At 44.8% G+C, this 14,205-nt stretch overlaps 1 protein-coding gene across 1 annotated transcript in view; it reads right to left on the bottom strand.

The window, feature by feature from the left end:
• LOC119180071 (uncharacterized) overlaps positions 1–14,205 on the bottom strand; it is a 251,986-nt gene that overhangs the window by 61,319 nt on the left and 176,462 nt on the right. Inside the window, exon 2 of the mRNA XM_037431215.2 lies at positions 8,377–8,743. Within this exon, the coding sequence (XP_037287112.2) occupies positions 8,377–8,743 (367 nt within the window). The remainder of the gene's footprint in view (positions 1–8,376; positions 8,744–14,205) is intronic.

Below are 14,205 nucleotides of genomic sequence, written 5' to 3'. Positions count from 1 at the left end.
CTCAAAATACAGCACTTTCCCAAAAGCAAACAAACGGAATATATGTTCCAAGCATGCTTCCTCGTAAACTAGGTGCCCCCCCCCCCCCCATGCGTTGCCGTAACTCCTTATAATGAGACCACCATCTTCGCAGGAAAGCGTTCCGCTGCGTTGGTCACAAGTTTGGAAACATCGTGGTAACTTAGGTGCATCGCTTTTCCGCCGGCAGTTATTCGCATAAATTATTGTGGAGGAAGGTAATGAAGGGGGCGTCCAATCTGTCTGTAGTGCTGAAATAAGCCCAGCAATTATTGACCACAATGTCGTCTATCGTTCCATGCGGGCGATTTTGAGGACAATTCCTTCCTCAATCTGTTGCACCCGCATTCTGTAACACGCTTCGGTGTCTGATTTCTAACAGGAGGTATAGACCCGCACGGTGCAGTATAGTATAATATACTGCATCAGTGCAGTATAAAAGTGCAGTATAAAGTCATTTATACTGCATCAGTGCAGTATAAAGTCAGAGGCTCTTTTATACTGCATCAGTGCAGTATAAAAGAGCCTCTGACTAAACCATCTGGCTTCAAGAGCTGTATTTACTTTCATACTACCAGAACACATTACATATATCCATGTCTAATGTTGTCATGCATCAGCTAAATTGTGACTAATCTAGACTTGTCGAGTTAAATTATGTCTGACGCTCTGTATCAAAAGTTACAACACTAAAAATGTCTACATTCAGCCGCAGTCCGATTAGTTAGTCGTCTACTGTGCGCTGCTGTGCGTGCGCGCTGATGGTACATTTGTTATTTTTCCTGCTCTTCTTTCTGTTTATGTATATTGCTCACCCTTTCCCTTCCCCACATTTCGGACAACCAACCGAGGATGTGCTTGGTCAACTTCCCTGCCTTTCCCCTTTCTCCCACTCTCTACGGGAGTAGTGCCCCACTCTGCCACATTGTTCTCGAACGAGAGTTGACTTCATCTGGACAGGCACTGAGCGGTCTTCACGTTTGATAGCTGCTCACTAAAACAATTATTATTTGCGAATTATTTCTGTGGCAAAGCCTGACAGGGCAAACCCTCCGCCATCACGCAACAGGTTAGTCTGACAGCAAGAATGTGTGCTACCAATGCTAGCAGGCGTTCTCTTGCAATGAATTACACCGGGTCCTGTCTGTAAGGGGACGGGGCCAGGTCCTTATTTACGCATACAATACTTAACGGTATCCAACGTAACAGAAATTGAACTGTCGACTTTTTGATAAGTATGGTATATGCTTTAATTACTTTTTAGCAACGGAGCTGTCTAAGCTTGGAGAATACCGCGCTTGCTCACGAAAAACCATCACCCTCATGAACGCCCTCTACCACAAGAGGCAGGTATGTGCTAAGAGCATAGCATAGCCATGCGTGGTATATAGAGTCCAGAAAGGAGGTGGGAAAGGAAAGCGAGGGTACGGAGGAAGAAAATAAGAAGCGGTAACTGCAACGCATGGCAGGCAATGCTTGCAACAGTCTTGGATAGTATGCTTTGCGCGCCACAAACAGTAGGTGTGTGCCAAGCAGTTCCTAGCGTATATCATAACCCCGTACTAGAGTGAGGGGGCTGGACCACGTAATAACACGTGACCCCAGTTTCTTGACATGTTCCCACCAAAATACCCGCAACTCTATAGTCACGTGTCCCCGCCAGACATGTCCCCGCCAACATCACGGAACACCGGTCACGTGACGTAAAATCATGTCGCAGTAGTCACATGGCATGTTTCCACCAGGCCGAAGCCGTTTAAGCATGGCAGGTACACGCGTGCTTCCCGAGAGGGTAGCTCCTTCTGAACACTCCGCTATTGTTTCCGGCATTTCACCACTACAAGTGCTATGCTGCGCACATTGTTTTTATAGAGAGTCTTTAAAGCGTCTGATTTTGTAGTATTATCCTGCATTCGTAGATTGAATGGATTAACAGCCGTCGCGGAGGCTCGGCGGTCACGGGGCTTTGCTGGTGACCCGAAAGATGCGGGTTTGATTCCGACCGCATCGGTCGCGTTTAATGGAGGCGGAATGGTAAGAGGCCCTGAAACAATGCGACGCCAGTGCATGTCAAGTACCCCGGGTGATCCAAATCACTCGGAGCTCTCTACTACGCAGTCTCTCACAGCCTCAGTCTTTTCAGAACGCCGAACTCCAAAACTCAGCCAACGAAAATGGGATCGACGGCGTATGCACCGATCACGCGCGACGTTGGAATATCTTGAAAGACGTGGAGCGCACTTGACGATGCGGCCCCAACGTCAGTGCTTTCGCTCGGAAACGTTGTCTTTGCTGCACATTGCGGGCCCGAGCGCAAGAGGAAAAGAACAGGGAGAAAAATAACTGAATGACTTCGCACGCTCTAGGTCACCGTTGAACTCATGCGTACAACTCACCATTTTTCGTTTATTTTCCGTTTTTTTTGTGAGAGTGTGAAATAATTTTGGTGAGGGCGCAGCACAATTAAGGTATTGTTTTGCACGTTATCAAGTGAAACAGCTCCTCCACCGCTTTAAAAAAGAAAAAAAAACAATGGAACCAAGACAAGTTAGTCGTCCCTGCAGACAGCCACGCTTTGACATTGCGCGTTGTTCTTTGCGTTAAGAGCGAATGCCGTTTTTTTCTCACGCTGTGTGCGACACGTGGACACTGCACTTGTAGTCACAGACCTTGTAACAATGTTATCTCGTAAAACAAAATCATTGTAAGAAATAAAACGTTTGACTAACTAGAAGAAGAAGGAGGCTATGCGTATACATAACTACACAATTGCATCGAGCACCAAGCTCCGTTGAGTTTGTTTAAAGAGTTTAGACCATGTTGCAAAAGGAGGGCTTTACATAAAGAATGTATGTGCTATGTCCAAACTAAGGCAACGTATATCTGTTTCACGAAGCTAAACCTTCTCCCAGCATTGAAGAAAAGGAACTTAATCACTTACAAGCTTTCATGTGAGTGGGTCGCTCCTTCTGGAAATAACACCCGCCAAAGTGGTCTACGGTGTTCAACTGATGACCCGAAGGTAGCGGGATTAAATACTGGCTGCATTTAAAGGGAGGTGGAGTGCTAAACTCTCGTGTATACACTCGAAGTTTGTGTTAAGAAACACAAGGTGGTTGGAGTTTCTAGAGCCTTCCAATACGGCGCCTTTTAATAATCATATCATGGTTTTGGGACATAAAATCTTGACATTCATAACCATCTGCAAAGACAGCGCCGTTCACCGCCTCTCTTATACTACTAAACTATCGGAGTCTAATTCAGCCTTACTATAAAAACTATCTAGGTCATGGTCGTTGGGAAAGTTTATAAGTCCTTCCTAATAAATAGTGAAGCAATGCATTCATGTGGTTCAATTTATAAAGTCAACCAAACTTCGATCCGTCAGAGTTTCCGCAACCACAGGCACAACCTATGCGGCCCAGTTTTTGTTGCTGACGTTAACATTTTCGTATAGCCGCCATATAGAAAGAGGCATGCGATTTTCCATTCAGACAGAAAAAGAAACAACAATCCACAAAGTACGAGCGCGCGAAAATAATGGTTTTGAAGTGCGCTGGAGATTAGATTGAATTCTGGAAAAAAGTGGTTATTCATTTTGCTTGTGATTTTGTTCCTACCATGAGTAAGCTATTTATTACGTTAATTATAGTCATGTTATTAATGTAATCAGCAATTATGTTCTTGTTTCTTGATTATGTTGAAAGTTAATTTTTGACTCTAAAGTTCGTTGCTTCTGCCTCTCCAGTGAGGCCTGGCTCAGTCAGGAGGTTTAAGCCCTCCTGTTGCTTTATCTCACGGGCAAACCACATGTATTATGCACAAGTAAAGTCCATATATGTCCTTAAAAAAAAAGACGATATCAAGCAAGGCATAGTACTTTTTTTGAGATAAAAAATGACGCCACATCCACGTGATGAATGATGATAAGGAGGCCAAGCTCGAGAGGGGGAGATCATCCGTAAACCGTAACTCTCCCGTAAAAAGTTAGCCCATCACATCATCAAAAAGACGTATGACTGTGCGTATATTATACCAATAAATTTTCATTTTGTTCTGCTTCGTTTGTTGATCCGTTTCTTCGTTTGTTCTTTTTATTTATTTGTTGTCATGACGGCTGGATTGCGAGGTCCTTTCATTATTACGACTTTATAATGGTCCATGAAATGAAGCGAGAGAGGGTCTTGTACTGGTAGCAGAGGGAATTTTGCAAACACTAAGTCTATGCACGTCCCTTAGATCGTGATAGGTTGCATATGGATACATCTGAGTGCGTATTTGGAAAGCATGTGCTGCAGGATGCAGTCATTGGCAACGAGGTCCATTTGTCCATCAGAGGGTCTTGTACTGGCTGCAGTGGGAATTTTGCAAACACTGAGTCTATGCACGTCCCTTGGATCGTGATAGGTTGCATGTGGATACATCTGAGTGCGTATTTGGAAAGCATGTGCTGCACGATGCAGTCATTGGCAACGAGGTCCATTTGTTCATCCGTCCGTCTGTCTCTCCGTCAGTGTACATCGGGTCATGATTCATGGCCTTCTACTTTGTTCTGGTTAACAGCCTTTTATTTTGTTCTTGTTAACCCTTTGTTCTGTAATGGGCTTTGATTTGTGGGTGGTTCAATGTTGGTGTTTTTACGGAGTTGTGGCCTTTTATTTTGTTTGTTCTGTTTAACAGCCTTTTGATAACCTTTCTTGTTGTTCACACGATTTGTTCACTTGCACCTGCGCTACATCTGCGGTAGGCGCCAGAGGGCAGTTTACGGACATTGTGCGGTCTTAAAAGGCTTCAAACCTAAAAAGCAAACAGTCACTGCGTGATGTCTGAAGTTAGCCATCTTCGCATTCAGATTCTAACGTGGCAATTCGTTTTACTTCTTTCTCTTTAAGGTTGTTAAACGAAAACAATTTTTTTATGTATGCGTAAATTTTGTATGTATGAAATTTTGTATGTATTCAAATATGCACACGACCAGGCACCTACTCCGCTATCAAAGGGAGAACATGCACGACCACCTGTGTTTTCCTTCTGTATATTTGAGGAGAATCTTCAGAAACGATGGAGCAACGAGGGAGCTGTTTTTGCGTGAGAAAATATTTAGGCTAGCTGGCCAAACGAAACAGTTGTGGTGAATCGTTGGTTGCGCATCCGGAAATATTTGTAGAGACGAGATTACACATAAGCACTTGTGTGCCGTCTCTCTGATCTAATTTGCGCTTTTATTTTTGTCCAGAAGCGCGTCAGATGTCCAGAAGCGCGTCATCTTGTTCAGCAGAAATGAACGGCTTGAGGGAGAAGGAGCAGATTGTACGTTTGACTTGATCCATTGAGAACACTTCGAACACTTTATATGCTCCATTCAAGAGGAAGGAACTTTCTTTAACTTTCGAAATTAAAATTCTCTTGTAAGTCTCGTAAGTCTTGTAAGACTTACAGATTCAGCTTCGGCGAAGATTTATGTCCACGTGGATGACGTAGTGAGCTGTAATCACTTTTGCGCCTTAGAAGCTTTCTCAACTAAATTGTTTGTCTGTAGTGCTGACAATTACCCGTATTAGATAAATATGCGCGGTGTACAACTGAATTGGTAGTTGTCTGTTTGTCATTCAGTAAGGTAAGCACACTCTCTGCTCCAGAAACAAGCTTGAGCTGTAACATTATTCATTCAAAGTCCCGAGGTCTGCAAGGGCCGAGACCATGCAGTCTACAGGCTACGCACGACTACGTATCTGCGCAAGCAGCTCATATATCGAAGAAGGGCCGGCTATAAGTTGGGTCATTTACACCGCAAGACATGCTTGACAAAAACTCATAACATAAGAGTCGACGCCATCTCCAACAAAAGTGCGCGGTAGCAGCTGTTTTGCTTGACCGACGTACATAGTTTAGTTAGAAAGTCGTATTTCGATAACAAACATTACCTCTCACCCGAATAGACATCGTAAATACCCGACATTGTAGCTTTACAAAGAACCCTTTCGGAGTGGAGTACACGGGGGCTTTTGAGCCTCCGCAGTCTCTGTTTATCGTTATATGGAAGGGTAAAACAAAAGAAAACAGAAGAAACGAACTTGTCGGAGGCATCGGAGGGTGGGCTGATAGCATTCAACGCGTCTTGAAATGCCGACGTGGGTGGATCTTAATGAGCAGATAATGGTATCTAGCCGTTAATATTCGTTATATGGCGTGCCTCTCCGAAGAGAAAGAACAAGTAAAAAAAAGAAGAGAAACTAGAGAAACAAAAAGCGCAAAACAGGAAGGGGGTCTAAAGGGCTACTCTAACTGCGTGCATGCATATAAAAAGGAGTTTTTTTTTCAAACATGAATTCAGTTGCAATAAACGCTCTGTCCTGTTTTTTTTTCTTTTTTTTGTCTATGTGGGTTGCCTCCTTAACATTTCTTCAGAAGAGGGAATGTGTAACAACATTTTAGGCACAGAGCAATCGCAGTACGGCCCCACTTGTCTGCGCATGTTGCCTGTGCCCGATGCGGAAAATGCAAGCAGGCCGAGCCACTCACACAGGCTGCGACGCATAAGCATAGACAGCTACACCAAAAGGCGGCATCAGCGGAACAATATTCGCCTCGCAATGGGCGATGAAAAGGCGAGAAATGATTTTGGTAGGTGGCGTTTTTGGTGTTTAATAATTGTCAGAGAGCGCAGAGATCTTCAACGATGCGGTTTTTATTTGTGTTTTCATATGCTCTGTAAATGTGTACTTTTTACCGTTCGTACCTGAACATCTCATTACGTTACAGTTTCGGGAAAAGCTTAATCTGTAATAAAAATAACTCTAGTGCAGATTTAATCAGCGTATGCGACTCACAAGGTAAGCATACAGATAACCACTGTACAAACTGCCAAAGCATTCCCACTTAAGCAGTCACTATGTGCATTACAATAGGGTTCTTAGAAGTTCGTGACTACAGACGAGACTTGATTAATATGCTCTTCTCTTAAAAGTAAACTGTGGAGTGGTATGAATGGGCTTGTCGGTGCACATTGAAGGGAAACGAAAAACTCGTGACGTGGTACGCAGCATGGGCAACTGATACAACGTATTGAGGTATGTCTAATAAATTCAGTGGGAGTCGTGTTCATGGCATGTCAGAATGACACCGTAACTTCAATGGTTTTCTTTCCTTTTTTTTCTCTCTTTAAGGCCCTCGTCTCCTTAACGGACTTTAAGAACCTTCTACATAACTGATTACGTCACTACAAATTGCAGGGAGAAATGATCCAAGCGATTACGATGTCCTAAGGTTCACCAAAGAGAAAAATAATTTTTCACATATTAGGAAATTACTCTTTCATGATACCAAAAACACCACGCTCTATGACAAGATGCCTACTAAGCGAGAAAATGATTGAAAATAAGATGTGCATGACGACGCCACCTTCAACTTCTCGCGTCAGTCGCTGAGGCGTTCAAGTTCTGACGACGTTTACTACAGTGCCTGCATTGTTCCTGGTCAGAAAAATAAAGTACATTGTCTTCTGAGGAAGACAGACTCAAGATACCAAACTCGAAGAAATTTAGTTGAGCAAGTGCGACCAACACACGCGAAAACACATATTGAAATTCATGACGTCGCCATAGGATATTCCGGCGGGAAATATAGGGGTGACACTTTTCACATTTCGATGAAACATTTTCTAATCTACTAATGAACCTATGGGTGCTAAATTAACGACAATACACCTTGTAGAGTATAACTGGTCCACCTAAATTAACTTATGGTTCAAGCTGAGTGGCCCTCTAAGCATGTGGCCCTCACTTCATTATCTTTATTATATATCAGAAACACTCCACCGTTTGCACATTGTAGATCCACTTTAGGCACCATTATCCAGAGCCACTATGTATGTATGTATGTATGTATGTATGTATGTATGTATGTATGTATGTATGTATGTATGTATGTATGTATGTATGTATGTATGTATGTATGTATGTATGTATGTATGTATGTATGTATGTATGTATGTATGTATGTATGTATGTATGTATGTATGTATGTATGTATGTACGTATGTATGTACGTATGTATGTATGTATGTATGTATGTATGTATGTATGTATGTATGTATGTATGTATGTATGCATGTATGCATGTATGTATGTATGTATGTATGTATGTATGTATGTATGTATGTATGTATGTATGTATGTATGTATGTATGTATGTATGTATGTGGCCTCTGTACATAACAATTATTGAAAAGTTACGACGCGATGAAGACGCGTGGTAGGCTTTGTCGCATAAACAGGCAGGATGTCGCACAGCGAAAGGCAACCGACCTGACGGCCTATACCGAAGGACCGACTGAGGAGTTGAGGATGATGTCGTCACCTGTGTGTCGTTTGCTGGCTGCTCCTCTTCATCCTCGACGTCATCTTCGCCTTCGCCGTAGTCTGGGTCCAACTGCTGCGTCGTGGGAGGAGGCGGTGCTTCGACCAGGGACTCGTTGGAGGCCGACTTGAGCTCCTCCGTGGAGGCTGCGCCGCTGGGGTTCGGCGTCGACGTCGGCGCGGCTGGCGTCGCGCGTACGTCGTCCGCCGCGCACCGCTGAACGGAGCAGCAGAGGACTACGACGAACGCGATGACCGAGAACATGGCAAGTGGCACTCTGCGCCGTTGAAACTCGACCAGTCCGACGAGGACCACAAACGGGCGGGCGAGGTGTATCTCGTTGCGGACGCTGTCGGTATAACGGCTCCTGGGAGAGGGGACGAGCGGGAGAGGGAAGGATAGCCGAGAAAGAGCGTTCGGCGAGAATATTTCGGAGAGAACGAAGGGACGAAGAAAAAAACTCGTTTCCTGCAAGCGGGCTCATTTTATTTTATTCTTTTTCTTCCTCGTTTTCATTATTCTTTCTATTTGTTCGCCTATCGGCTCGCCTCTTCTTTCTTTTTCGGTGGCTTTCTTCTTTTAGCCTGTAGTTTCGCGCGCGAGTATTACTTAAACGGTGCAGCACTACGGAAGCTGCACCGAGCGAAATATAGCCAAGCACGTTGCGTCACTAACAGGTAGCAAAAACATGGGTCACTTGAGAGCTGCGCGCACATTCTGAGTTGTACCTATAACTAGCCATGTTGCAAATCAAGGACAATGAGGAACAGAAATTTGCGATAGTTTTTGACGATGAAACCACTGAACAGCTCTCGTGCATACTTCAAGTCAGACAGCGGGACAGCACAGCGAAAGAATACAGACGTCTTTTTGACGCTTGTCAGTCAAGGGCCCGTAACGATAATGTGTCGCAAAACAAGTTTAGTGTTTGTAAACAACCGACGGTGTTGATTACGAGCTTACGACGCTCTAAGCTCGTAGCAGAAGGTCATTTACACATTGCGGTGTCTTCATTCGTATGGGATAGACGGCACGGAAGAAACCTGCGAATGCTGTTTGTGATTTGACGAGACAGAGGCCGTCGAAGTTAACTTGTAGCCATTGAGCATGACGCATCTCAAAGCTTTTGAAGATAACATAAACGAGACCGCCGGAGTTAAAAGGGTGCGGGAGCTTAAGGGGCATAGATTTTAGCGCAGGTAATCGGTAAGGTGTTTGCAGTTGATTGATATGTGGGGTTTAACGTCCCAAAACCACCATATGATTATGAGAGACGCCGTAGTTGAGGGCTCCGGAAATTTCGACCACCTGGAGTTCTTTAACATGCACCAAATCTGAGCACACGGGCCTACAACATTTCCGCCTCCATCGGAAATGCAGCCGCCGCAGCCGGGATTAGAACCCGCGCCTTGCGGGTCAGCAGCCGAGTACCTTAGCCACTAGACCACCGCGGTGGGGCGAAGGTGTTTGCAGTGTTCTTACCCCAGAACTGTCCGTGTTCACAGGTTTCAAGTTATCGTGAGATTTGACATCGCACCGACGAATGCGACCAGTCGGGGTCAAAGTATACTTACTAAGCAAGCACTTGTTTTGATCCCAGACACATCGTCTGTTTTTCGAAACCCGCCTATATAAATGACAAACTTCAACTGAAAACGAATAATGTATGCCTGTAGGTCACCTATCTTTTCAAGCAAGCTCGAGCCCAAGTGATAAGCTACTTAGTGTCAGAAGATTGCCCAACACCTCACAGGATGACATTATTCTGACGTGAGCACCACAGCAACTTCTTGGCTACAGTGCTTGGTTGCTGAGCCGAAAGACTTAAGTTCGGTCCTGGTCGCGGCTGTCGCATTGGGATAGAGGCCAATTGATGAAGGCCCTTCTATTGTGTGATGACAGTGCACATTCGAGAACTCCAGGTGGTCGAAATTATAGAGTGCCCTCCACCAGGACATCACCCATAGCCAGAGTCACTTTGAGACGGGAAAATTAGAGCCCACATATCAATCAATCATTAACCAATCAACTGTATTACTACAGCGAAGGCTGTCAGCCCACGGCAAAGCACCTTACGCGTCAAGACGTATTAGAAATTCAGTCCCAGCGGAATGAACACGGCTGTAGTCTTCTAAGATGGTTAGTTTCAACGCTATTACGCTAAGAACGGTAACCCAACTGATCAATCAGTGTTTATGTGAATAGACCAAGTGTCTCCTCAACCAAAAAGAAATGCTTTCCCATAATACGCAGCCGCCGCTGGAAGCATGATTGTTGCTCACCGATCCTAACTCAATGTCCCTAAATTTTTTCACACACAAGCACACAAAACAACAGTTCACAGGGTTCCTCATCGATTACTCTAACTCAAAGTCGAAAACAATCTTTTCTCTTTTTTCTTGCATTCGTTGTATTCATCATGCCCTGTTCCTCTCCGAAAGGCTTCTGCACTCGACGTGGTTCAGCCCAGCCTCCAGGATCGGAAGCATTGCAAGCTTTCTGCAGTTCACCTGGCTTGTTGCACTGCCTCCGTGATTGGCGCAAGTCCAACCAAGCGACGATGGCATGTAAATACGTCATGTTGACGTAACAAATTTTAGCGCCTGTGACGTAGTGGCTACGTCATGTAGTATCACGAACGCGCGATGCTGATTTCTTGCAACACTCGTGGCGAAGCCGCCCAGTTGGGACTCCGACGCCCACGGTCAATGTTACCGTTTCGATAAGGCATCTAAAGTATTCGCTTTAAGAGAAAGTGCAACGTATATAGACAAGTCAAATCGCCATGAGGTTTGGTACCAACATGACCGATGATGACTGTACTCGTCGTTAACAAAAATTGGTTCCACAAGAAACCAATGGCGTTACAGTCGTCATAGTTTTGTTAATGCGAGAAGACCACACTCGTCCAAGTTGTGCCGTTTATGTTCTGGCTTTCATTGCATTTTTTATTGTATTATAATGCGTTGAGGGAACCTTCGAGCTATATGCTTTTAACGCAATTAATGAAATAAAAAAATCTATTGATTTGAAAAGATGGTACCGTTTTATTAAGAAATAACAGTTCTACATGCTGAGAAAATAAATTTCAGGAATATTTTGTGAATATTTTCGTCTTTTTCCACGTAACAAAAGTATTAAAGCTCTCATGCTCGCTGCCCAATTCCAGCAAGAAGAAGTACCAACTTATGAATAGAAAGTTTCGCCGTCGTTGTCGCGCTTGTCAAAGCGAGGGTCTCAAGGTGAGACACGCCGCGGCACACGCGTTGATGGAAACCAAAACAATTGTCACGCTTGCTGCAGGTGCACACGAAAACAATCCGTTTCTGTCCGCGACAGTCGTTCACTCTCTCTGCGTGAATTCCCCTTACGCCACAGCTCGAAAGGTGGAAACGTCTCTCAATCACTCAGTCGATCAATATACATCCGGTGCATGGCCCACTTTCTCTCGCTGCTTCGCTCTTCGACCGGCGGAACAACGAATGGAATTGTTGAAGTTGCTCATACCAAGGCTAAAACCGGAAACAAAAGCATATCGTGGGTTTTTCCGACAACACATCTCGAGCGCTTACCTCGAGCACCGCGCGACGCGTTTGAAATCTCGCACGGACCGGTGCGCTAAATTCCTGACCTATTTTAATAATCCGTCCATGTTTTCCCACGTGACAATAAAGGACTGAATATGCCGTAACAGTATGATTCCGTAAACTATTTTCGTAATGTCTGAGGCATTTTCCACAAAGACATTGAGGCTTGCGCTGTACAGCCACCATTAAGTAGTTGTAATTCACTTAAAGTAATCTTTATTTGGGACATCACCACAAAACACATAAATTTTAATGCGATAGAGTTAAAGAGCTCATTTCGTTGAAATTGCGGTGTTGGCGTTGTTGGTCGTGAGCGAAAAATTATCTTTTGCAGGCCAAAAAATTTTGAGAACGACGCAAAGAAAATGCATCAGAGTAGGGACCGAATCAGGGTTGTTTGGGTCTTAGTGAATATCTAACCCGGGTCGTTCGCGAATACTCTTAGTCAAATCCTGGATAGACTACACGCCCGCAGGAATGAAATCAAGTCAAATTATCGCCGCTTCTCTACGCGGCTCCGTAGCCGTGTCCCAGAGGAATCGGTCCGATTTGAAGTGACCTTCAAAAGAGCCGGGACAAAGATAAGACGGGATTTTAGGTCAAATTTTTTCTCGCAAGATACGGCCTGCGGTTAGGCGTGACATTTCGTAGGTGGCCCGGCCCTGATGTGGCGGAAAAAAAAGCAGTATTTAACGCTTTTGAGCGCGGTTTCTCGCTCAGAATGCGGCGAATATAACGACTACAGGTAATTTGAAAACCATTAGTATCACAATTACATAAATTTGCGAGATTAGCATGCAAAGCACAGCCCTGGAGTCCCACTCGGGACCGCATGCACGTAAAGCAGATGTCTTACTCATTGCACCACAGCGCCACCGCATTCTTCTTGTGAGAATATATATCTACCGAGCGGATTTTTGCAAACCGTATTCGGAACCTTGTACTGATGTGCATGCATTTGATCAGCGATTAGTTTGTAGGACTTCATGAACTCGAGACAACCACGGAGAGCGCTTTCGGCTCCGACTTCGGTTCATGGTGCGCCGTTCCGCAAGAACGAATAACGTGTGTTTGTGCGTCGTTTTAGTGCTACCCCGTGAACTGCGGGTGTTACGCTCACCGAAATTCGCGGACGAGGCGGTGTTCGGCTGTCGAAACCTGCGTACGTTTCTCGCACGTGCATGTGCTGTGAGCAATTTCACTGAGCTGTGTCGGGAGATACACGCGTGTCAGTGACAGCAGCCTATTCTCAGCTGTTTGAAGACAATGCGCTTTCGCACGTAAACGTTGCATGGGTATTTTAGCGTGCCTACTCTAACATTTGCATTTCGTACGCTCGAACTACCGCGAGCTGCACGCTGGGGCAGCAGCACCTTTTTAGCATTTTAACGATTCCTTATTTCTGCGATTACAATTTATGCGCATTATTTCGCTATATTGAGTGGTTTTTACTCAATTTAAGTCCTTAACTGATCTTATTTTTGGGGAGTGGCTTCTCTTACCTTCATTCAGCATCACACCACTGTTCACGTGAATGCCGAAACGCGCGCCAAGGTCAAGTATGACGTGCACAAATTAGCGACGGACAGGTCGGTCTCCCTCCAAATAAATAATGTCTCTGCACATCTCTTTTGCGAACGTCGGCGTGCAGTTGGGGTCAAGAAATAGTGCAAAACGAACCTCAAAACAATAATTGTTACTGCGCTAGCAGTTTCTCTTTAGAAAATGGGGATTTTTATAGCTGGTACATTATCTCCACAGCAGTACACTGGTTGTCTTGGTCGTGGTTCACTGTTACAAATTCATGCTGAAATATGAGAACTGTACTTAATATTTAAAAGAGTGAGCAAACGTCGGTGACACACGCTCTCCTGCTGACTTCGATAGATTGATTAATATGTGGGGTTTAACGTCTCGAAACCACCATATGATTATGAGAGACACCGTAGTGGAGGGCTCCGGAAATTTCGACCACACGGGGTTCTTTACCGTGCACCCAATCTGAGCACACGGGCCTACAACGCTTCTGCCTCCATCGAAAATGCAGCAGCCGCAGCCCAGCCGGGATTCGAACCCGCAACCTGCGAGTCAGCAGCCGAGTACCTTAGCCACTAGACCGCCGTGGCGGGGCTCTCCTGCTGACTTCTGCACCTGACTTACTTCTGACTTCTGTTGATGCTCATCATAAAATTACGCAACCACTAATCAAACATTGACCAATCGATTTTCAGTTTTGATCTTT

This window comes from Rhipicephalus microplus, chromosome 2 (genome assembly GCF_043290135.1).
Source record: "Rhipicephalus microplus isolate Deutch F79 chromosome 2, USDA_Rmic, whole genome shotgun sequence".
Taxonomy (NCBI): Eukaryota; Metazoa; Arthropoda; class Arachnida; order Ixodida; family Ixodidae; genus Rhipicephalus; species Rhipicephalus microplus.
The sequence above is the reverse complement of the archived record's forward strand: the minus strand, read 5'-3'. Positions and strand labels throughout refer to the sequence as shown.